This window comes from Nyctereutes procyonoides, unplaced genomic scaffold, assembly GCF_905146905.1.
Source record: "Nyctereutes procyonoides isolate TBG_1078 unplaced genomic scaffold, NYPRO_anot_genome, whole genome shotgun sequence".
NCBI classification, from domain to species: domain Eukaryota; kingdom Metazoa; phylum Chordata; class Mammalia; order Carnivora; family Canidae; genus Nyctereutes; species Nyctereutes procyonoides.
Genome location: NW_026575035.1, coordinates 17,354,580 through 17,381,087, shown reverse-complemented (window position 1 = coordinate 17,381,087; position 26,508 = coordinate 17,354,580). Strand labels below are relative to the sequence as shown.

General features: G+C 36.9%; 1 protein-coding gene across 4 annotated transcripts in view; it reads right to left on the bottom strand.

The window, feature by feature from the left end:
- The window catches only part of ASPH (aspartate beta-hydroxylase), a 211,590-nt gene that overhangs the window by 131,302 nt on the left and 53,780 nt on the right, over positions 1-26,508 (bottom strand). For 2 of the 4 annotated variants that reach the window (XM_055318402.1, XM_055318403.1), the window contains exons 4-10: positions 13,810-13,902; positions 10,978-11,055; positions 6,888-7,013; positions 3,561-3,593; positions 2,490-2,546; positions 1,968-2,018; positions 1,494-1,526 (exon numbers count right to left, since the gene is read on the bottom strand). In XM_055318402.1, the coding sequence (XP_055174377.1) occupies positions 1,494-1,526; positions 1,968-2,018; positions 2,490-2,546; positions 3,561-3,593; positions 6,888-7,013; positions 10,978-11,055; positions 13,810-13,902 (471 nt within the window). Of the gene's footprint in view, positions 1-1,493; positions 1,527-1,967; positions 2,019-2,489; positions 2,547-3,560; positions 3,594-6,887; positions 7,014-10,977; positions 11,056-13,809; positions 13,903-23,122; positions 24,542-26,508 lie in introns of those variants that run through there. The other 2 variants (XM_055318404.1, XM_055318405.1) reach the window with 1 other exon arrangement.

Below are 26,508 nucleotides of genomic sequence, written 5' to 3'. Positions count from 1 at the left end.
TTGTTTGAAAAAGTTTAGGTTTTATAGCAACGTAATCTAAGTATCTTAAAATCTTGAGATCCAAAGTGTCTCAAATCTTGATGACCCCCCCTACGTCCTATTTATTACTCTTTTTAACCTGTTGAATTATACTTATTCTGATATTCTGCCTATGAAAATACATTTATTTTTACAACATCTTTTTTAACACAGTATCTAATTTTATACTTCTTTCAAGTTTGATTTTAAAGTTCTCTGGATCTAGTCTGCAAATTCCCTTCCAAACATGTTCTTTCTAGCATATTTAGACAAACATTATAATGAGTGGCAGAAATCAGAAAAGTATCTCAAGTCTCATCTCTCCATGTAATTTTTAATTTCCAAATTCCTATTTTCTCCTTTAAATTTGAAACTGAAAAAGAAAAGCTAGATGCAATCATAGTGGCCAAATTATTTAATTCCTTATAAAAATATTAGTTCTTAAAGACAGAATCCAGGATTCTTCCAATGGCATCATTCATATCCCCTTAGAGACAGCCACTGTGAATGGTCACCTTCATAGAACCTTAAATCTTAAATACATATGCTTAATAAATTATAGTGTATCAGGGTTTATACACAGCCACTACTAATTTTCTTCAATTGAGAACCACTATCATGAGACCATACATTTCTTGACAGTAGGTACTCTATATCACTCATATTAAACGTCAAGCTCCCAAAACCATCCAGCACATAGAAAGTCCTCCATATTTACCTCAAGCACTATACATTTCTTCCCTCTTCTTGCTTCACACATGAAGTTATGCTCAATTGACTCTTTCCTTTTAGAGTCATTTGTGAAGGTGGTGGAATAAAAATGATACACCACTGGCTTTATCATTTCTTAGTCATATGAACTTACGTAAATCACATTCTCTGAAATTTATTTCTTTCATCTGGGAAGTAGTAAAAATAGAATCTACATCATGAAGTTTAATAAGGCAGAATAGAAGTGCTTGGGAAACAAACGAAGCTGTAATTGTCTAAATCTGAATCTAATGCCACTCAAGCCACAAAAATTATGCCACTTTCAAGTCTGCAATGAAATTATTTTGTACCTTTCTCCATGCTAGCAGGTCCATCACCTTTAAGAGTGGGATTACTTTGTAGAAGAAACTAGTCATTAAACTTTGACTAGTTCTCTACCCACCATTTATTTATTAAAATATAATAAAGCATTATTATATTTTAATCAAAAGAGAGCTATGAATATAAATGAGATAAGCTTTAATGAATGATTTTCAACTGCTTCCAAAGGCAACTTGCGAAGAGTTTAAGAAATTAGTTAATGGCAGAACCACTGGAGGAGGTAAACAATCTCCCCAAGTAAATTCTTTGAAAACTCCCATTCATTTGGTGATTTTAAGTTATGGTATTTGTAGCTTAAAACATTATTCTCTATACTCTACAGTCAAATTATGAGTAGACTGTAAAACAAGTAGGCGGCTTAAAGTTAAGAAGCATTTCCAAACCTGGTTCATCATAGTCTTGGTATGTAAGGTCATCTGCAAAAGAGAGAATAAAACTCAGTATTAAATGGGTCATTCTATGTAATTGCTTAGCTAAAAAATACAACTTAATCTCAAATACAGAATTATTCCCTTACACATTAGTGTCTGCAGTCAGTGATAAGTACCTTTGCCCAAAAACAACTAGACAAAAGGACAAGTAAATTATTTTCATAAAAATTCCTCAAACTGGTATAAAGATATGCAAAAGTAGCATTAAGGATTCGTGTTTTGTCATGGTGCCAGTGTAGACAAGCTAAAATATGAAAGCTTGATATTCTTTTCATAATCTCATCTTGTTATAAAGCAAAAAGACTTGTATTAGGTGTTAAAATTACTTTTGACTCCTTTGAGAGAAAAATCACCAGGTTAACATAGCACTGTAACTGTAAAGGCTTGAGTAATGTTTACAATCTAATGAAAATATTCATCCAATACCTGCTTCATGGTATGTTCTTCCATCATCACCTACTATTGGCTCCATCGAATCTAAAAAGAAAAAATATACACCTCTGTCAAACATGAAAAAAATCAAACACATTACCAGATGCCATTCTAAAGTATTTACAAATTCTAATCTTCACAACTGTGTGAGACAGATATTATCATTACCATCTAACAAAATTTAAGTTGATTACAGTTCCATAATTTTCTAAGTCACAAAGATAGGAAGGAGCAGAACAGACTCCACTACATCATACTGCCTAGTCAATTTCCAAATCACATTTCCAGTGTCCTATCTACAAAGAGCAAAGTTCCAATGGTGGTTTGAAAAAATACATCTCCTCTTTTCCTCATTCCTCGATGTAATATTAAACTATATTCAGGAATTTCTATAAACATCTGGGCAACCAAAAATGATTGTGAGTATTACAAAGAGGACTCTACGATAAATCAGAATATTAAACCTGGGGTAAAATGGCCTTGGCCAGTGCTCAAACAGAAACACATATCACAAACCTGGACTGTCCTGCTCATACATTATCTCTTCCATATCCTGATTATAAGCCTGTGAAGCTGTAAGTTAAGAAGTGATTAGGAAATTGCAAATATATCTCAAGAACGATTATACTCAATATTCAAAATAGGAAAAACACAACATCTAATAATAACAGAATTGTAAAATCATAATGATGCTCACATTTATATTCACTCATAGAACACACAGGTGCTACCTTTGCGAAATGCCAAATACAAAGATGAATGAGACGGTCTCCATCATCAATGGGTTTATAATCAAACCACGAAATGGTGAAGTTACAGTCTCATTTAGATTATGCAAGTTCAACTACATTCAGCAAAAGACTAATGAGAGAGAGACTGAGAGCAAAGAGATGGCAGGTGAGCCAACCTCTCATCCACTCAGCAAGCACCTGCCACAGAGTGTGCCTGAGCAAGGACACATGCACACACACACACACACACACACACACACACACACGCACTTCCCAGCCCCTCACACTTGGACTCAGTACCTGAGGGCTCCCAGACTGCAATATAATTCTAGTATTTACAAATACATATTGTTGAAACAATATAGGTCCTAAATGCCAGCCAAGAATATCATGTGGTTCTCATGTACAGAGAAAGGCATCTATTCCAGCACTGGGAGAAAAACTAGTCAACACAGGCTTTCTGAAAGATGACATGTTCCTCTCCAATGAGGCCATTATCTTCTAGGGATGTGTGACCAGTGACAACACACAATTGTGACTTTTCATTGACTTTCTAATTTAAGACAACAAAACATGCACTTCTACTGTATTTTCTGGCCTAGTAGTCCCACTACTGGGAATTTATCCTCAGGAAGCAGACGTCAAAAGCACAAAAACTATTATCACAAAGAAACATATATATGAATTCATGATATATACATGTTTATATAATTAACTATATATTCTATGGTATTTTATGATATAAAATATATTATTAATAGATATTCACAGATAATGTTTTTCTCTCTCACAATGTTCTTTTATAGGAAAAGACTCATTCTAATTAAAAAAGGATAGTATTAAGCTTAAATCTCACCTGTCTCTTCTATATGGTAACTATCTTCAGTTTCTGAAAAGAATAACATCAAATCAATAGTACCACTTTCATAAAATTCTACAATTTTACTGTAGAGTATATTCTTAATCTATGCTTATCATTGATCTTATTTTGAAAGCAAATAATTATTAAAATAAAACATGAAAATAGCCATTAACTGTCTGCTAAACACTTTATCTTATTACTAGAACTACACCTAGAAATGCCCCACACATTCTCGTAGATCCACTCAACACCACCATAGCCTGTACTAACGACAGGATGATTTGAACAGAGTAACATAGTGACAAGGCTGGACCCAGGAAAGGGGCTAATTCCTAGTCTACTTCAAGTTCCACTGTGGTGTCCTATTTTCTGGACCAACAGCACAGTGTCTACAGATGGGAATACAAGGAAGAATGAAGGAAACTTTCTTTTTTTTTTTTTAAGATTTTATTTATTTATTCATGAGAGAAACAGAAGCAGGGAGAGAGGCAGAGACAGGAGAAGCAGGCTCCACACAAGGAGCCCAATATGGGATTTGATCCTGAGATTTCGGGATCATGCCCTGAGCCAAAGGCAGACAGACGCTCAACCACTAAGCCACCCAGGCATCCCTGAAGGAGACTTTCTAACACGGGGAGCTAAAAGGCAAATGTGTTCATAATACTCCTAGTAGCAAAGTGCTGCTGCCACAGAATCCTCACTACTCCACTGATCCTGGTTAATGTAAAAACTATATGAAGTGTAACAACTCTTAATTTCTGAAGACTTTTAACAAACAACTTTTAAGTTCACACTAAATCTACATCCCAATTTAAGTTTAGGTCAGAAAGTAAGGTTTTCTCAATTTATAAACTTTTTAGAAATATTTCTTTCTACCCTCAATCTATAACACCTAACCTTGAAAATATCAAATTCCCTATGTGAGTGTCTTAACTGAATTGTGTTCTATAAGGAATATCTAAGATACCAAGATTCTGAGTAACTGTCAATCTTCCTGAGCCAACCTGGCTGAAGACAGGAGGGAGCAAGAGATATTAGGAAAATACGAAATCATTTTATCAACATCCCTACTTAGAATCGTTTTTTTTTCCCAGAGAAATCATATGATAATTAAAAGTCTAAAGTTCTCTTTTTTAAATAAATAGATAAATAGGTAGATAAATAAACAAACAAATGTGTGTATGTATGTATATATGTATGTATTTATTTAAGAGAGAAAGGGAGAGCGGAGAGCGGAGGGAGAGGGAGAGAGTCTCAAGCAGACTCCAAGCTGAGTATGGAGCTGACATGGGGCTTGATCTCATGACCCTGAGATCACAACTGTGAGATCAGGACCTGAGCCAAATCCAAGAGCTGGACACTTAACCAACTCCAACACCCAGGCACCCCAAAGGTCTAAAGTTCTAAAGCTGGTCGGTCTATAAATGCCTATTTTCAAAGCATAATGCAGCTGAGCTCATATACAAACTCAAACTCATTTTGAGTGTACATTTTTCATAGAAAATTATGCATTGTATACAATTTTGCAGGTTGGTGTGGAAACTAAACCATTGCCTACAACATTATTTCTATGGAAATGTGCATTTCCTGCTGTCAACAATAGGCATAAATGTAAATTTTTTGAAACATATTCCATTCATAAATCAAGAGCTTCTGGCTTCTAAACTAGTTTCCCAATGCATTAAATATTGTGAAAAGGAGATACATTTTACTTTTTTGTTACTTTTATGTGCTTTAATAAAGTCCTAGCAACCATTTACCAATTGTATCGTGACCAGGCTACCTCTCCATCTGATTCTAATTGGCTATCAGCATGGACGTACAGGCCTTAGCTTATTCATACCCAGAAGCCTAGGACAGGAGGTGAGACACATGAAAAAATAAACAGCCTAGCCACACTTCTGCTCAATCTTGGCTGCACTTTGATATGACCTGAGGAGCTTTTACAATTAGCCATTTTTGAGATCCCACACCCCAAACATTCTAATTCACTTTGTCAGGGGGTGTGGGGTCAAAGTTTTTAAAAGCTCTCTAGGTGATCTTAATTGCATTCAAGATTGAAAACTATTTGTAGGAACATCAAGTACATCTTATATGGACCATATTCACAAGAAATTCTTTCTCTGACTCCATATCCAAGACCTTATGTTTCACTAGTATTCATTTTAAGTATAAAATCATATAATACAATTATATCATTTATATACTTATATATTCTGAATAAAACATTAATCAAAGTACAATTTGTGGATTAAAATCTTTCGGGGTGCCTGGCTGGCTCAGTTGGTAGAGTGTGTGACTCTTGATCTTAGGGTTGTGAGTTAAAGCCCCACATTGTGCATAGAGCTTACTTTAAAATAAATTAATTTAAAAGTAAAAAAAAAAAATCTTTCAAGAACTCATTAAAGTCTTAAAGGACCACCTTAAGAAAAAAGAACGAAGAATAGATACCATAAGAACAAAGTACTTGTGCTTATTTAATGAGGCTTCAAATAACTGTGATAGTGTCACATTAAATCATAGCGGAACACAAAATATATGAAAAAGCTTTCATCATCACAGAAATTACTTGTCTCTATATGTCAACAGTGAGTAACTACAGCTCTAACTTGCCTACTGCAAATGATACAAGGCAACTACTCAATGGATATTTAAATAACCAGCATTTAATTGAAGATACTGACACAGAACAGATGTCATCAAAGTATGGTCTGTAGCTCAGAGCAAGCCTGTCTCCTGATTTTGTAAATAAAGTTTTATTGGAACATAGTAATACCTACCCATTTAGGTATTGTTCAGGGCTACTTTTGCACTATGACAGCAGAGCTGAGTAGTTGCAATAAAGGCTGTGTGGTCTGTAAAGCCTAAATTATTGATCCTCTAGCTATTTACAGGAAAAGGTTCTCAATGCCTGGTATAGAAGCTAACAATTATGTTCTTATGTGACTGTGACTACAGAGTTCATGTTAAAACAAGAGTCTGTGATTGCAAAGTAAAATATTTTATCAATTTTCTGAATTTCTTCTAACACATGGCACTGTAGGAAGCAGTGTAGAGTAAAAGTAATGTGCTAAAACATTTCACTTTCCATAAGGAATTTATACATTCTGACAGTTTCCTTAAAAGTGCTTTGAATCAAAATCAGAGTATCTATTTATTTTAGGGAAAAACTTAGTTCTAAATGGACTTCCCAGCTTCAACTTAAAAACAAACTTCAGATAAAAATTTTGATTTTAAAGGTGTATAAGAAAGACTTCAATAATCATAACTACAAACTATTGTGTTTTATTTGGAAACAAAAATGTGGAGTATTTTTTCTACCTTCATGAAATGTTCCAGTCTCCAGGGGCTCATATCTATCATCTGTATCACTTCCTACAAGGAAATCATCATCTTCTGGTTGTGGTTCTCTCGCTTGCCCATCCTCTTCTTGTTGCACGTCGTCTCCTTGAACAATCATAATGAACAAAGTCATACGAGTCCACAACAAGGCCCACAGGCAGCAGCCAGCATGGACACATGAACCCCTTCTGAAGGGCTGCCACACACCTGTTCCTGCTGCTGCACACTCCCTGCCCCTCATCTGGACCATGGCACATAGTGTTGCCCACTCTGAAGCTCTGTCCTCATTCCGGTCAAGTGCTAGTCCACCTGAAGTGGGAAAGGTCTTCTCTCACTAGAACATGAACTCACCAAGCACAGGGACCTCATATATTTTATTTACTATGTATGCCCAGCACCTAGGGCCATGCTTAGCGATAGGAAATGCTCAATAAATATTTAAGGAATGAATAAATAAGTTTATAATTATTAATATATTTGCCTCTTCAATTATCACAAGGTTAGAGATCACTTATGACCTCTTATTGAGAAGTGGCATAAAACTCCATGTAACAATCTTAACTCTATATGGAGGTTCTATTGCAAAGAAGAGCTAGATACCTCTCTAAGCTATATGCTAGGTCATCTACATTGGCCACCCATGTTACTTTACTTTGCATCTAAATATTGCTGTGTCTAGCCTATAAGTTATGCAGAAATGCCCATTTTTCTCTTCTGAGACCATTTTTATGATATATTGAACTATTCTGCTTCTTTTGTGTAGATGTTGGATATGCTACATTATCCCTCTGCAATATGGTTTAGCTGGTCATTAACGGTGTAAAAAATTCTCCCAAAAGTAACTTGATATGGCTTCAAGCAGAGTAGGTCCCATACATAACACTCTAAACAAGCCAAGTGACTTAGCTGCATTCACAGGGCAGTGAAGTGGTTAGGAGTGTGAGGTCTGGAATGTATGGCTCCAGATTTAGTTTTTCCACACCAGCTGTGTGACCCTGGAGAAGTCACATGTCTACCTGGTGTCAAGGATTTTTCTTCTATAAAAAGGAAATAATAAGAGTGCCTACTTATAGCAGTGTTAGGAGGATTAAAGCACTTGGAAAGCTGCCTTGCCCAGAATAAGAATTTAAGTGTTATTGTTCATGTTGTATCATTCTTACCACCTTCATCATCATTGTACAGATATTGCTATTTCTGCTGCCACTGGACTCTCCTCACACACTGGAAGGCTTCCTTCCCTCACCTTTAGTATGGCATAGTGATGCTCTCCACGGGTACTGAACTACGTGGGCTCATTACTGCCACACTATGTATCTGTTTTCTGTCTTTTCATCACAGCCTGCTACATCGTTTCTCCTCATTTCAGATTTTCTGCTCATCAGCAAACCAGACACCAAGTCTAATTTCTGTCACTGATTTTGCCTTACCCCCCTTTCCATATTCCTTCTAGCCATAGTATGTTCTCCAATGCAACTTTATGGTTTTCATGTGAGCAGGATTTAGTTCTCAGCCACCGCTAGGTAATGGAAAGTCTCTGTTTTCTGTAGGGAAACCAACCAAACATCCCACATTATCTGTGAGTCTCCCTTGCTCAGTCAGTGACAGCCTGGTATGAGCAAAACAGTCCCCTGAAGGCTATGTCTGAGGCAATGCCAAGCCCTCTGCAGCCATTACAGTAACCCAAGGAAGTAAGTACTATTATCCCCCCCTTCAAAGGACAAGGAACTTGAGAGACTCAGCTGATGCCGCACAGCTAGTCCGTGGTAGCTACAGGGCCTGAAACACAATAGTGAAACAGAATGCTGTGGATAGTCTACCATAGAGATAGTGGTCACGGAGGCCACTTAGTCGGTTAAGATGTGAAGACTGGAACACACACACACACACACACGCAAGATATAACAAGTACAAAGGCCCTGAGGCAGACAGACTTGGCAATTACAAGGAAAAGAGAGAAGGTTGTTTGAGCTAGAGGAAAGTGACTGAGGGGAAAAAAAAGAAAAAGACCAGCTCTACACAAGGCACATCAAATGCAGACCCAACTGGATGCTGTTGTAGCCGTCATGCAGGAGGGGATGGTGATGCTGCCACCCTGCCATCCAGGTACATGCTGGAGGCTAAATCGGCAGGACCTGCCCGTGGGTTACATGAGGCAAGAAGAGGAGACAGAAAGTAAGGAAAACCCCCAGGTTTTTAGCTTCAGCTACTAAGTAGAGAGGAGACCATGACCTAACATATAAAAACATACAATAAAAGCCAAATTTTAAGGAGTGGAGGAAGAGCTATGAAATGCAAAGGAGTCAAGAATTCTGTTTGAAGTACATTTTGAGTCTCAGATACCCACAAAACATGGACATCAACAGGCAGCGGATAAACCAGGAGCTCGGACAAGATGGGGCTGCACATACACACTCAGAAGCAACACAAATAACATTTAAAGCCACAGCTGCTGTGAATTTCTAAATAAAGAAGAGGAAGGCTTGTGGCCAGAAACCCAAGGATGCTAGACTTGATGTCTTCCCCTTCTATCTGGCTTCCTACACCCACCCACCCAAACGTCTACCATATCTGCCCATGCTTCTCTCTCCCCACCTTGGCTAAATTCAGTTCGACTGACCATCATGACCCACTTGGATCACCAGTACAGCCTCCCATCTCATCTCCCCGCAGCATACTCCCTCCACTTGTGTTCATGCTGCAGACAGAAGGCAGCACCCCTGGCACCCTCCACTGGTTCCGGTTACTCTGTGAATCAAGTACCAACACTTTACCCCTATGTACTTTACGGGCCACCCACCCTGATCTACTCTCGGATCCTCTTGTCCTCTGGGATTTTGCACATGCCATGCCCTTTGCCTTTTGCTTAGAACCTTCTCGAAACAACACTTGCCTAGTGCAGTATGACGCCATTGTTCAGCTACGAAGGCAGAAAGTCACCTCTTCTAAGGAGGCTTTCCTAACCCCAGACTCTACACCAGGCCCACAGAGCCGTTACATTTCACCGTTACGGCACTGACCTCATTATATGGCAATCACTTATTTAGAGTGGTGTATCATCCTTGTGTTAGGTTAAAGGTAAAAGATGTAGGAGGGAAAGCTTATGCTTGCTACTTGCAGAGAAAGGCAAATGCACGATCTGGTGAAGTGGCTCCCCTAGCTGAGCAGAACTGGTAATGAAAGGACCTGGGTTCCTAGACGCTAAACAGCCAATGGCAAAAACCTACAGCTTAGCCGCAGCTGGTCTCCCCAGCAGAGCACAGATAGAGCTGGATGGGGTGCTTTATACATGACCCCCAAAACATCTAAGACTGAGTCTTAGTTTAGCAGGCCTGCTAAAGCAATTTCAATGACAGAGAATCCCATTTGTTTTTAAGAAACATAATTTTTTCTTTTAGGACTATCTTTGCCAAACCATTAGGCATATCAGGATACCACGTGTTCTGCCTTTGAAATCCCTTTGTGAGTTACATCTTGGGGTTAGGCTCTCTGCTTTTATCGAGGGATGTTACAAGAAACAGTCTCATAAAATCTTAAAACATGGGTTTTCAAAGTATCATTTAATATTCTCTGTACAGAACTGCATATATTAGAAATGCTTTAGAAGTTAAGAGCTGAGAAAATGTTTTCTATTCTCTAAGTAGACAGCATTTCCTCTCTGGTAACATGATTGACATAATTAAAAGTTTTCCTCTATGCTTTGGCGACCACCCAAGTATGCAGCAGGCTTAGGCTGACAATAGCATCCAGATAGCCCATTACAGCTTGCTTGCTTGTGTTCTATTTTCCTCCTCCCTTTTCTTGCCATCTGTTCTTGATATAGCCTTGGTCTTAACTTGTTTATTCTCATTTATTCTTACCATTTCTTTATTATTTCTATGCAATACGTTCCTTAACAGTAAGGTGGGGAAATATAAAACAAGTCTAGTGCTCTTTCAGAAATACTTGTCCTCTAATAATTAAAACACCCACTCAATTATTATCTAAATTTAAAAATAATATCCAAGTCACTTTGTGTCATTAACCATTATTTCAGCAAGCAGTGCACAAGAAAATGGATTTTAAATCATACCATGTTCTGTGTATACTGCCTCATGGAGAAGGGACTCAATTTGTACTTCTTGTACTTCATCTTCAGTGTTCTGAGGTCCTAAAATGATGACAAAACATTACCAAGTAGAAAAAAAATCTAGATATTAATGGAGAACATGAAACATGACATCCATGTACACACATTCAAACAAATGTATTTGGTTCACCAAACTATATGCTACCTTTTCACATCAGCTTAGCACTTTTTTTTCCTATGTTGACACAGTAAATATTTAAGATTGGTTTTATTTTGGCAGCAGACATAAATTTAACAAAAACCTCACAGAGCAAAATTATTTCGGTTTCTAATTAACACAATTCACAATAATGAGAGAAAAAGGAAAATGGGATGGGCAAAGCTTTCAGAAAGGGAAGTACTGGGAAATAAAGATTAAAATGTAGAAGATGAAGCCAAAATGCATTAAGCTACAAGGTGGATCACTCTCTTCCCTGATAGAGGAAAGGGCCACCTGGCTGGTGTGAAAACTGAGAGGGTTGGGATTGGCTGACTACTCCCCAAAGTTGAGTAGAAGATCCTCTATTATAACTGACAGCCCTTTCAGCTTTGGAGAAACCCATTTGATAGTCAGATCCACAGATTCAAAGAGGTATAAATTACAAAAATCAACAATATCAATAACAACATTTCAACAACACTGAGGTGTTTATCAGCTTAGCAGGTTTGTTGCAACATCACAAAACAAACAGGAAGCTACAATGACATTGACAAAATGATAAATTTTCTGTTTAACAAACATCCATGTTCAGTACATTGAAGTAATGCTAGACTTAGTATCCTGAATGCTGTCACATGAAATAATGCCAACGACATCAGTTAGTTACACTGACAAGTCAATCCTCAATGATAAAAGCAGAGTAAGTTCATTTGAACTTCAGGTAGGAAAAAAGTTTAAGAACATGTTAAGGCCAATCACATTAAAAAAACCATTCCTGAAGCACAAAAAGTGCCTTCTATTTTTACAGATGTTTGTATGTCACAAACCATTTTTATACATATTTGCATATAATTACAGAAGAGCCTGCCAATCTCCATTCTTCCCTCCTCATCTCTCACAATACCCATGACAGCTTCCTAAGCAATTCCTAGTTTTACGACTGCTGACAGCACCATCCATAGAGAATCTAATATTAGTAACTGAAGTGGATGGCATGCTGCTCCTCTGCTTAACCCTTTAATGGCTTCCTCTGCCCAAACAGACGAAAATCTAAGCTCCTTACAACAGAATAAGCCTTCCACCATCTAGCCCTCACATGTCAGCTACCAGCACTGGCTTTGAACTTGGTAAGTCCACTACACTGTTTCATCTTTCCATGAATCTGTGATGTTCTTCCTTTCCTCTGAGGAAGATTAGTAGAGGCAGAAGCTAGATTGCAATGAGTTAAAAACTGACTGAAAAATAAGGCAAAGAAAGCAACTATAGATTCTTTTTTCAAAAATCTGGCTAGTACCAGGACAGGAACTGGAGGGCAAATAGAAAGTACTACAGGGACCAAGAGGGGGCTTATTTTATTGTGTTGAAATGAAGAGATATTGTACCTAGGTTTGTAGAATAGGTAGAGAAGATGAAGAAGCCAAACTCCTAGATAAGAGAAAGGTTGAAAAGGCAACATTTAAACTAAACCAGATATTGCCAAGAAGTTAAAAAGGATCTGAGTTGATAATGAACTGTTGGATTTAGAAGGACAAGTTATCAGTTAATGTGTAGTAGTATCAACAAAACAGAAAAAGGAGAGCAGGAGCAAATGGCACATTTCAGAGTAGGTATTAGGTTGAAAAAAAGATTTCTCAATGATAAATTTATTTAGTGCAATGTTTGAGACGCTAAATCCAAATATGCATTTAAATTACAAAACTTAAAAAAAAAAAAGCTCTTTTGCTCCAGAGTTATGGTATTATAAAGGAACAGAAGGGAGACAGTAAATCCTGGGATTATGTTTCAAACAAATAAAAAAAAATCCAAGCAGCATATTGATCTTAAAAGGGAGAAAATAAAATCAAATATTATTCATACAGTGATAATAAAATCAGCCAAAGTACTTTCGTTGCCAGTAAATATGTAGTGTCATACCAAACACTTCCAATAGGTGGCAAAATGAAACCAAATTTTGGAGAGTGATTTGGTAAATGAAAAAATGTGCAGCAATTGAATAATACTTTGCAATAAATATCACAGTACAAACAGGAAGTGAGAGTAATAGATGCAGATTTTATTTGTCAATTTATTCACCGATTTTAGGAGTTTTCCTTCTGTGGGTCACAGGGCCTTGGGTGACTAAGGAGATAGTGGAATTCATCTGAGTTTATGTGGATACAGAACAGGCCTCCTCCAGCATCCTGTGGAGGTGTGGGAAGTCTCTGATATAGAAAGGAGACTTTTGTACTAAAAAGACTGGGAGCCCAGTAAGCCTCCTCTGTTAGTGGAACAGACGATGACCATACTAGCATACATATCTAACTGTACTTTCACTGCAAGAGGTTCTGGAACTGGAGTCCAGAAACCTCGCATTTAGTTCATGATGTTCCTAACTGCAGCATCATCTCCTCTGTGCCCTTGATTCTTGAGCTCAGAAATTAAAATTATCCTGTGTAGTTTCACTAGAAAACACATAAGTTCACTCCAAAATCTCAGAAGAAAAAGATACTTTAAATATTAAATATATTAAATACTAATTATTTTAAGTTAAATATTCTGTAAACATCATGACAAATTACGGGTAAAACATGATTCTGGAAACTGCAAATCGGATAGCTGGTAGGCAGAGGCTCCAGCCAGAAGTCAGGAGAGCTTACCTGAATCCTCAATAACCTGCTCCTCCAGCCAAGGGTATGGCTCAGCTTCTTCCGGTGGGACTGTTGGCTTTGAAGCAGATCTTTCTTTAAGGCCTGCATTTTTATTCACAAAGTTAACTTAAGTTTTTTTCTTTCTTTTTTTGACATATTAAACCAGGAAAAACAATATGCTTGAATACTTCATCAATTGTGCAAGGAATTCAGTTTCCAAGACTTCGTATTATATGAAAATGTGGATGTGCTTAAAAACTGAACTAGGAAAACTGGTTGCTCTGTAACTTCACGTGGGCCTTGAACGTCTTTTTACCTAAGTTAACCTTTCATTTAAAAACAATAAAATAAAATAAAAAAATCATTGCCTAAACGTTCCCAAATCTCTAAAATAGAGTCATGCCTGAACTTGCCAAAAGAAGTTCAGTATGAGGTCAGGCCCGTGTTCAGAAGTGATTAATTGCTGCTTGAGCTCCGAATCCAGCAGTAAAACAACTAAGATACACCTGAATTTTGTTTGCATGCCATATTTTGATTGATATATAATTACCTGTTCTTCTTGAAAACTATAGTTAAAAATGAGAACAAATCATATGTAACTAGTTATAATCTTCTAAAGATACCACTTATGATCATACTGTTCTATAAAGAGCTAAAAGACATGAAAACAAAGGTGTGGTTTGTTGTTTTTTAATGTCTTAAGGACTATAAAACATCTAGAGTAAGTGAACATGAAAGCTGATTTTAAAGTCAAAATCAGTCTAAAAATCTAGTAGACTAAATTATTTCTCTGATGTTTTATATAAAGAACATTAAAATACATCCTCAACTAAATACAACTGTTTTAGAAAGCTTAACTTGGTTCCAGAGTCTGTGGGTTCCATTCACCAACCCCTGGCTCTTAACTACCCCCAGCGAGAATCTTGTACCAACAAGTGTTACTAGAGATGTGTTGTGCAGGGCATGTCAGTAGCCTACAGTGGAAAGGTCAAAATAGAATCGAGAAGCATTTTTCTACTCTTCAGCACTTCATATCATTCTTAACATACATATGCTATCGTATCTGCAAAATTCTCCAGGTCTTTTACTTCTCTTTGATTGTTTATATTTTTCCTGACTGTTCCCTTCATTCTTCTCTCATTGGCAAAAACACATTCCAATCTTCTCCCCAATCCCAGAAAGAGTGACACAGAGATACACAGGATCCTACCTCATCACTTATATTTAGTTACTTATCTTCCACACCATTTACATAAAAAACCTAATACTATTAAAACAAACACCAATGGACACAGCTGTGTTCTATTCCTAACTATATAGTGACTTCTAACTATAATGTAGATTCCAAAGGGATAATACACAACCACGGATCCGAAACGTAGTTCGATCTCAGGGGGTGACAGGTAGAGATGAAGGCTTTATTAATAAAACCTATTACATTTCAAATTCCAAATTCAGGCCTGAAAACTCCCATGCTCCTTCCCATTTACTGAAGCCATTCTTGAGCCTCTCGATTGTTAAGAGAATGGGTATGAAACTATGCATTGCTACGTTCTGCTGAATGAACAGGGTAAACTTTCTGAATTGTTTCATGGATCTTTGAACTCTCAGCACCTCAGAAAACGCCTGGCACATACCAGGTACCCAGTAAACACTTGCTCAAGGGCTGAACACACCCAATGATATGGTTACTCTGCTGGATTCAGTGGCTGCTGAGATCCTCTGTAGGACCAGTGCTCCTTAGCTGCAAGAGAGAAGCTAACGGCTGTAAAGGTGGGAAAAGGGACTCGTATCAGTTTCTTGTGACTATTACCAAAGAGATTCAGATCTATGCACCAGCATCCACCACTACAGAGCTCTGAGCCTCATTTAACTGGGGCAGTCCCAGGTTCTGTCCGTGTGTTGGAATCGTATTTCTTCCTCAAAAATAGCTCAGTTTGGATGAAAACTTACAGAGTCATTCTTCACTAATCCTCTAGGTAGCAGGTTTTCAAATTATGCTCCATGGGTTCAATAAGCAGTGAAATATTTCCCCATCAAACAATAAAGATTTAAACTCCCTGAAAATCCCATTCTTATTAGATTTTGAGAAGTTTCATTTGAAAACAATTTTTGATGTGAGAAGTGCTTGAAAACTACTAGCATACCAATATTTAGACATATGGTTCTCCTGTCAGCTTTCTCTGTATCAGCTGGAGTCATTTGTCTCTAAAATTGAAATTGTAAAACCAGAGGAGAAAGCAAAAGCATATAACGAGAGAAAATACTGAGCACTTTTCTTTTCTGTCCAAAGTGCAGTTGAATTGTAAATTTATTGAAACCTGGGCACAGCTATTTTCCAGAGGTTAAATAATCACAAAAAATAAACGATACTGTAGACCTCAAAGAAGTTGGAGATGATATTAACACATCTCCTCCCCTAGATCCCTATTAACTTTGAAAATTAAACACACACACACACACACACACACACAACACCACATTCTAGACTAATTCTTATTAGTTTGATAAGCCATATGGAAGAATTAGCCCTTTATAAGTTTTCATTGTGATGTGTTGGGAAAGTATATACTGCCACCCAAATCTACTTTAGTCCATGAATAAAGTGTTCCTCAGGAAAGAGTGGTAAATCCAGGTCTCATATAAGATTTTAAGGCAAAAGTAAGAATTACACAAAAAAATACACATAAGGTCAATTAGTCATCAAGGGAAAGGCTTTCAGATTGGATTTATTATAAGGTACAAATGGCAAAGAGGGAACACTGAAAATATTCAAAATTACGTTATGAAACTAAGGTCATCAGTCTTGATGTTCCTGGGGCTACATGCAACAAAACACCAACTTACACTCAAGTGAAAAGGAAATTTACTGGCTAATCTCACAAGGAGTGCAGAGATGGGTGGGCTTGCTCTCAGCAGTAGCTTCACCCTCATGCTGACAACTGGGGCTCCCCCCACTTCAAGCTCCTTTTGGACCAGAGAATGTCCAGAAGCAAAGAATCACCTTTTGCTCTGCTTCTCTTAGACTTGGAAGTCTTTGCTGGAAGCAGAAGCTTTCAGCAATTCTCTCTTTCAGCTTTAAGAGTTAAATCCAGAAACCACTTCCATTCCTAAACTAGCAAAAGTAACAGGATAACCACAATGCCTGAAAGTAATTATCTAGTGTTGAATGAAAGTTGCAAGTCAATCACAACAGCCCTTGTATGATTTGAAAAATCAATTAATTGTCTTAAAACATACCTTGCTTTTAGTTCTTTGGGCACATCAGAAAAATGAGGAAATTTTTAAAAATGTCTGCATTCAATAACCATATAATTTTTCCTACCATTTTAATTAAAAATGGAAGAAGTTATAAAAAAGTGATATGAACACTTTTTAAGTCAACCATTCATACAGCAAACTTGATTATCTGACACAGTCACTTTAGTCCAATATTAGCTTACTTCTTTCACTGCTACCCCACTATACCTGACAGCAATGGGAAACACAGGTATTTTCTTCCCATCCACATGTAGCAATTTAAAACTTACTAAATTGCATATGGCATTCATTCACTCAGCAACTATTAAGCATCTACCAATGCAAGGCACTGTTCTACGAAAATGAACACGGAAAAACCCTACCTCTCACAGGGAAGGAACAACTTAAAAAATAAGAAACATGAAATATTTAGTGTATACTAAATGGGGAAGATATGGGACAGGGAGAGCCTGGCCATCAGGGAAACAGGACAGGCTTCTACAGTGAACTGATGAAGAAAGGTCTCACTGATGAAATGTGAACAAGATTCCTGAAGGAAACCAGGGGCCCTATAACTTGCACTGGGGAAGAACGCTCCAGGTAAGGCTCTGGGCCAGCAAGTACAAATTCCTCAGCTGCTCTGGGACAAGGGCAAGAGCAAAGTGCTGGGAGTGAGGAAGAACCAGGTGACAGAAGCAGCTAGAAAAAAGGAGTGAGGGCATGAGAAACAGAGAGGTCCTGGGGCCACTGGATCATGGAACTATTCCCTCTGACTAGAAATAAAGGATTCATTTTTTATAAGAATTCTACACACACCACTTTCTCGACAAAATCTGGGAAAGAACTACAAGTAGGACTTCATGTACTTAGCCCATAAGAGCCAAGACATTTTCAAAAACTGGTTTATTGGTGTGCCTGGGTGGCTCAATGAATGGTTGAGCGGCTGCCTTCAGGTCAGATCGTGATCCCGGGGTCCTAGAATCAAGTCCCATATCCCGCTCCTCACAGGGAACCTGTTTCTCCCTCTGCCAATATCTCTGCCTCTCTCCCTGTCTCTCATGAACAAATAAAATCTTAAAAAAAAACTGGTTTATCAATCTTTGGCTTACTGATTTGGTAGTGCACACATGGAAGAAAATTTTGATCTTACCTCCCCAGGTTACTCCAGCTGCTGTTATTCAAAAGGGAAGAGCTCAGGACTGCTGCTGCTTCAAATGCAAGTAGTCTAACAGTATAAATCAATATACCCCAAGAATAACCCTAACAGGTACATGAAGTTGAAAAATATTCCAGAAAATCAATAAAACAGAAAGATGCACACACTGATTGACCACACTAACCCTCACTGTTGCTCCTTGCTTGTATCATCAGCAAATACAGATCCTAGCAGATATCCCAACTGCAGCCCTGTCAAAGTTCTGCCAGAATTAAAAGAGCTGCCCCATGATATACAGTAAGAGCCATTCCAGATTCAAAGCACCTTCACACGACCCAAGAGAGACAGATTGCAGGAAGAGTAAAACTGCCAAAAGGGTTGCTAAGAGCCCGGGTTTCAGGACCACTGAAGGGTCTCCACAAAGACTGGAATGCAGTGGACTTGTCTGAACATCTGCAACATGAGATGGTGTACAGGAGCTCAGGTTTGTGAACCAAGAGGGCTGCCGGTGAATTCCATCTGAATCCCATCTTGAACACATTACCACTGACGCCGCTTTGCCTTCCACAAGTTGGAAAGGGGATAAAATTATCTCCTTAGAAGGGTTTCAAGAATTATTAAATGTACATTTATATTTGATTATTAAATTAAGTACATACATCTTTTCCACAAAATAATTTTTCCCTTCAATTCTTCTAAAAAAAAAAACAAATTTACCACTTTCCCTCCACACATACGACATGAACACAGCTATCAGCAGCCTCCAAGGTGGTTATAGCATACTGCAATAACTGCAGAAACACCTGCTTCCTTCTTTAAAGATTGTTTTCTTTTTAATATTACTCAATAGTACATACAGATCTGAAATATTTTTAAATGATCTGTGTTTTATATGTTCATCATTCAGTAAACATATATTGAGTGCCTATTATTCTCTGTTGCTAGGATAGGTACTGACGTAAATCACAGTCCGGCAAATATCCAGGAAAGGAAGCAAAGTGATGAGCATGATAAATGGAAGACACACAGACCCACCACCTGGGAGGATTGGAGAAAATGTCCATGTAGACATGATGACTCAGCTGGATCTGCAGCAGAGGTGGAAGGTAGCCCACCACATGAGCTGGAACACATTGTAGGCAGAGCGGAAGAGTGGGCAGTGCCGGTAATAGATGGCTCCGGTTCATTATTTTCTTCCTCAACCCCTTGTTTATTTCGCTACATTTCACTGTAGGGACTGCAGTCACCTTGTCACTTCTATCTCCAGTGCCTAGTACAGCCTAATATGCTGCAGATACTCAGAATATTTGATGAATGGATCAATAAATGCAAAATAGAGATGACGCAGCCCACAGATATTTATACCATACCAAAAATAACACAAAAGCTTTAAGTGTATGTCTTCCTCTAATCTCTTAGGATATACAAGAGAGGTGATGTCTGAGGCAAGGAAGAAATAAATGACAACTCCATGATATACAGATGCTAATGCAGAGTGATAAATACACATAAAGTGAAACCAAATGAGGTATGAAATGAGAACAAAGAAAAGGAGAACAGATAACTTTCTGCTTTGTAGGGCTTACAATATTGAAGCTTTTGTGAAAATTGGTTTCTATGTAAAATTGATATTCAAACTGGTAATAAACATCTAGGTCCTGTGCTTTTATCTTCAGGCCAACAGAGGAGGAAGGACTTGAGGCTGAAGACTGTTCCTGAGGATCTTTTCAGACGACCTCAAACAAGATTTAAAAACAAAAAACAAAACAAAACAAAAAAACAACAAAAAAACCCAAGATTTCCATGAGAAAAACACAGATCTGCTCTATAACACCCACCCTTTAGTTTCTTAAGAATGAAAACTTTCTCTTTAAATAGAACAGGGGGGAAATGAACAATGTGCCAGCTCTTTATGCATATCCAAACACCAGCTAGTTCTCACAGCCACATGAAGGAAATGTATCATCTTAATTTACAAATGAGGAACACTGGCATTTCCAAGATGCCTTTTATAGTGAAATAATCTAAGTTATCAATTTAGAGAATTGTTACCAATGGAGAGTTATTCCAGGAGAAGGAATAGTGGAGGACAAAGAAGAAAGGAACCCAAGCCAGGAGATGCAGCTTAAGTCACCAGACCCATTTCACAGAAAATGACACTACAGTTAAAACATTTAAAATTAAAATCAGACCTGTGTATGACATTTACCTGTTTTTTTTTTAAATGAAATATATATAGGGAGTCCTTGTTATCCAAATAATCAGATTGAGAACCTCTGAATGTAAGAGTTGTATACTAAGCAGGTCATAACACTATAAAATATTTTCTATGAACCAATTACTTATTGGATGAATCCTCCTGGGTCAAACATTCATGCTGACAGATTTATATCAACTTATCATTCTCTCCCTTACCATGAAATGTTGAGAAAAATGCTTATACACAATGCAAATATCCCACAAGTAAAAATCTTGCAAAAAAAAAATAGTAAGATTTCAAACAGGTTATTACAAATGATGTTATCAAGAACTAAAATTCACACAAAGCCCTTGATAAATGAAACAGGCCTGACACATCACAACAAATGTAGAAAATGATAGTTTTTCAAAAAAAAAAACTCATCTAAATTTTAAACAATAAAAAAAGATTCTTAGAAAAACTGATATGTTCATAAAACAGACCATCTTTATCTTTACAGTGACCATGCTACTCACGTGAAATACTATCATAAAAAAGGTAAGGAAAATTATGCCAGTAATGTCATTTTTTAAAAATATGAAGTATCATCTCATAGTGTATCTTAAAGAAAAATTTTGTTTGTGATATGACAAACTTATTTTTACATTTCGGGACTTCTGACTCCTATTACTTTGTATTAGGAAATTTTTATTCCTGCTTTTCTTTTAGATGACTTTTTAAAAAGGGCAATAAGCTTTCTGGTTTTAATTATTCTTAGATAACAATATGAAGCAGGAGAAAATAGAAATTACTACACTCTGAATGAAAAAGTGAGTAAAACTCAGAGGGCAAGCACAGTTTATAAACTATTTTTTTTTTTTAGTTTATAAACTATTAATCATGAGCAAAGTTTCTCCCACACGAAGTTTTTAGTTGAATAGTAAATGCCGATGCAATTAGATAAAGCGTGACCTCAGCTTCAATAAATTCAGCTGAACCCTTTTATTTACTGAGGAAAAAGGGAAGGAAAGAAAAAAGGAGGAAAAGAAAATAGTTCGTAAGAGCTCTTGAAATCTACTTAAATGCTTTTAGTAGAGATGTTTCGATTTAATGCTTGAGCTGATAGTCAAAGGAAAACTACAACAGAAGTATTTCCAACTGCTTTACCAAATAGCAATAGAAAATGTGACGTGCTTTTGCTGATTAGGTTATTCTAAGATGTTCTTCCCCTCATTTTCTTAGAATTTAGCATTTATATATTTTATCCCACATCACTTTTGTCCCTTAAAAGCCAAGGTAGAAACTATTAGAATGTCCTTAGTAAATGCAAATATAATTATCAGCGCTTCTTCAAGGAATAATAAAAAAAAAAAACTATAGAAAAAGATAACACTTAAAATTTGGTACATAAATTTAAAAAATCAATCATTAAAAAGATCAATTAAAAAATCTCAACAGCAAGATCTAACATCAGGATATATTTTTTAAGATATTGTAACTTCTACGTGTATTGTATCTGTTTTGCTTCTTGTTCTGTTCAGTGCTTAGTTAGAGCCTCCCTCTTCTCCACCCTGACACCCTTTTCCCTGCGGGAAACATTTCATATGGTTTTAGCGGGACCCATTCCAACTCCCACCCAAAGCTTTGTGCACAGGAGACAGGCTGGTGGACTTACCCATCCCCAACCACAAGAATGATCACAAATGGTCACCAGGCCTACGCAATCTGGTTGCAATCCTCCTAGGGACTTTTCTCCCAGAGCCATTCCAGAAAACTGGCTCTTTGCACTAGGAATCCTCAAATAGAAAGATGTGTCTGGGGCTTGCTGAGGGCCATCTACTTCATGATGTGGTAACAATTCCATATAGAATAAAGTCAAGGAAAAGCATCAACAGAGCCAAGACTTAAGAAGTAGGAAGAAACACAGCTCTGATGACAGGTCTTTATTTGGGATCTATTCACCTAAAGCCCCTGTATCTGCCAATCAAATGAGCCATAAAATTCCCTTTGTGGTTTACAATGTTCCAGTAATCTACAAAACAACAAAACCCTGACTACTCGACACAGGAAACCCCAAGTTAAAATGTTACAATTTCTTTGGGCTATAGTTTTTGAAAAATAAAATAAAGAGACTGGATTAGCTAGACTAGGTATTCTCTAGGATTTCCCCTTGCTGTGAAATTCTTGTCATCTGGAATTCTTGTCAACTAAATGTTCAAGTGCTTGATTTTAAGCAGAAAAGGTGCAAGCACATAAGAAAATGGTGCGCAATACTTTTAGAAACACTGGCGATTAATGCTTATTTCTGATTTGAAATAACTTCAATTAGGCCAAATCCTACGTTTTTAAGCTCTTCACAGAAAAGCTGAAGACTTATTATTTTTTTAAGATTTATTTATTCACTTGAGGGGGAGAGAGAAAGCACACGGTGGGAAGGGGCAGAGGGAGAGGGAGAAAGAAATCCCAACCAGACACCACTGAGTGTGGAGCCTACCTGGCGCTCGATCTCATGACCTTGAGATCATGATCTGAGCCAAAACCAAGAGTCGGATCCCTAACCAACTGTGCCACCCAGGTGCCCCTGAAGAATTATTTTTTAAAAATAAAACCTTTGTTGTAGCACTTTTGATTTTGTTATAACAAATCAGGCCACTCTTCTCCAATTCATAACTGAATCTCACCAACAGTCGCAATTAGAGATGTAAGACTTCATGCACAGGACAGCACAAACCATTAATAGAAATGTATTCTTATTGAAATTTCATTTTATTACATGTTTTCTGATTGAGTTCTGATCTCTAGTTGGATCTCAAATTTCAAGCTCCTTAGAAATGGTAAACCATAATACATACAAATATGAAAAATATATGCCACTCCACCAAAATAATGGGAAAACTGTGGGATATAAGATTAAAGTATATCCTAATTTGAAATACTTACAGTCTTTTGTAACTCATCTGAATCTGTGACGATATCAATAAAAGTGTTCTAAAACTCTTCTTCTAAGACAAATTCTTTCTTTTATGCATGACTGTATCCAGAGTTCTCAGAACAGTGTGTGTAGCACACAAGAAACACAAAATATTCAATGAGTGGCCAAAGCAGTTGGGAGGGAGGGCAGGCTCTTGAGGTGGGTGGGTAGCCAGGAGGCACAGACAGAAGGAGGAGGTAAAAGAGCCAATAAGACTGGGGAGGGGAAACCTAGTAGGGGACGAGAGGGAGAAGGAAAAGGAGAATCCAGGGAAGAACCTGAAGAAGGGGGAGAGAGAGGATGAGGAAGAAGAGAGAAGGGGAGAGGGAGACAGCCAGGTGAAGAAGAAAGGGAAGCAAGGAAGCAGGAAGGGAAAGGAGAAAAGACGACAAAGGTCACATAAAGGGAGAAAGAAGAAAACCTCTGTCACCTAACCATCTGTCATACTGGAACGGCATTCTGCATATACACACTACGGAAAATCTTAACATTTAACCCTGGTGAAAGTATTCCATTGATTAATAAGTACATTACAATTCATATTACATGTATATACATTTATCTGGATACATGATCAATAAATTAATAAAAACAGAAGCTATTATATCACATTTTTATTACATGGTTTTTACAAGCTTCATCTTTTAAACTGAGAGGCATGAGACAGTGTATCTAAAATTTCAAACCCTTTACATACTGAGCACCAATAAATACACTCAATGGCTATTTGACATACCTTCCCCGACCAGAGCGATACTACATTTTTTCTGCCCTATAGCAGTAAATTGTGATGAGGAACATTACCATTTCCTGGGATGATGGTATTAGAGCTTTCAGTTCTTCCTCTTCTGGTTATTTCCCTTCGCTGAGTGTGTGTGTTTGCTAGAGGTTTTACCTTCCTTTGTGTCATCTTTGTCTCTGGATGCCGTTTTACTAGAAGCATCCTTTACATTTGTTGACTTTTTCCTACTTTCCTTGGCTTTAGCACTTTTGTCTAGGCCCACATTCTCCTTCTCTCTGTCCTTTTTACCCTTTGGAGATTCTTTCCTGGATATATCTGCATCAGCAATTTTCTTATCCTTCCGCTCATCCTCTTTTTCTTTCTTCCCCTTTCTTCTCTCTTCGTTCTTATTCTCCTTCCTTGATTCCGTTTTCTCTTTTTCCTTCTTGAGCTCTTCTTTAGTGAGTTCTTTAACTTTCAGGTTTTCCAATCAAAGGAAAAAAAGTTTATTGAAAGCATCTCTTAATTCACAGGACAGTAACTTAGTGTTAAATATATGGTCTTTATCTCTCCACACACATGAAATGTTCATTCAGAATGGGACTTTCATCCCCTAGTTTTACATTGGCTAAAACCAGATGCAAAACCTCTACAAAGTATCAGCTACCAAAGAAATGCCAGAAACTTGCCATCATATTTTTCCAGCTTGAAATAGATTGTGACTTGTTTTAAAATAAGGCTAACATGCAATATTATTAAAATGAGTCCATACATAAACGTTACACAGTGTTAACAACTCACATTTCACAATTATAAAGACATAATTAAAGGAACACTGGCAACATTAAGGAAAAAATTCCAAAATTTGCAAGTATCCAAAGATAATTTAAGAACTTTCAATTCTGGCAAAAAATTATGTCCTTAAAATATTTGTGCTTATAAGCCTTGAAAACAAATACAATGCATAGATGAAAAAGTAAATACCATTTAATTTTCTTAGCTAAGTAAGAAAAAAAAACAATGTCCATGAGTATGAAATATTAAATTCATTATCTATAGTGCTTAAAATGACAAGCAGACATTCTTGTCTGCTTATATTCAATATTATGAAATCAGTATTCCTTTAAATATGTTTTCCTGTTAATTTATGTAGAGCCACTCAAGCCAACATGTTGTCCATCCATGCTCATACGCAAGAGGGCAACTAAATGGAACATACAGGTAATTCCAAATCTTGTGTGAGACCGACCCTGCTTTCAATCCATTTTACATAAAGTTTAATAAAGCTGCTAGCAAAAGCTTTGAATTTTACCTTCTTGCTCTCATTAGAAAATCCTAAGAGAAGCAAGATGTTTATTGTATTACATAGCATTTAAGCAGAAACAAAGAAAATGAAAGACTTCTTTAATAAATTGTGGAAGAGATGTTCATGCCCATCAAAATCATGTAAAATTCACAGAGCTCAAATTATTACTCAGTTCTTCCTGAAAATCTTATTAAAACCTTATAAAAAATATGCAGTAGCATTCATAAAGAATCAAGCGTCCGAATCCTCACCTACTTCAGTGCTGTTTGTAGATAATGTAGATAATATCTGTAGACACAGATAATGACATTGCAAGAGCGCTTGTGCAGTCAGATCTTGTAATATTTTACAATACTAAATTTTTAATTTTTGATTCGCCTCTCCAGATCAAGTATAAATTATACTCTATTGGTCATTTATTTCATAATTATTGACATAAGAATAAAATGGTAAAAATAGTTCTCCTGCTGGGAATTATTCAGATGGGATACAAAGTTAAAACATTAAAATTCCCTAATCTTAAAATTGAAATACAAATCACAAAACCCTGCAAGTCACATTGTCAAGTCTCACCTGTTAATGTTTTACCAAAAAACAAACTAAAAACAATATGCTAAGCACTTAAACACAAAAGAATATTTTAAGTTTATAAAAAAAAAATGCACTTCTCCCTTGCCCCTGCCTTTAAAGGATATAAATATTTACATGTGAACAAGAAAAACCACAGGGATATAAAAACTAAAGCTGTAATAATAAGCTGTTAGCCTACAAATAATGGTTGACAGGTACAGCAATTTTTAAAGAATTAAAATACCAAAACACAGCAAATTCTGTACCAATGAAATGCAGTACTCCAGATTATAAATCTAAATTTTTCACTTCACTGAAAACACTAAATGTGCTTACTCTGGCTTTTATTATGCTCTAAGAGTGAGTGTCATCAGAGCTTTTGAAAAAATGAAATCAATCAGTAAAGAATTCATCTTTTTTTTTTCCCCAATAATTAAAAAGTTCAAACTAAGAAAGGTTTAGGTTAGACAATAATAGCAAGTTTGGATGTAAGTTTAGATGTAGTATAACAATATTATGATATTACTCTGTTTTTAATTTAAAGACTGTTACAAAAGTTTTGACA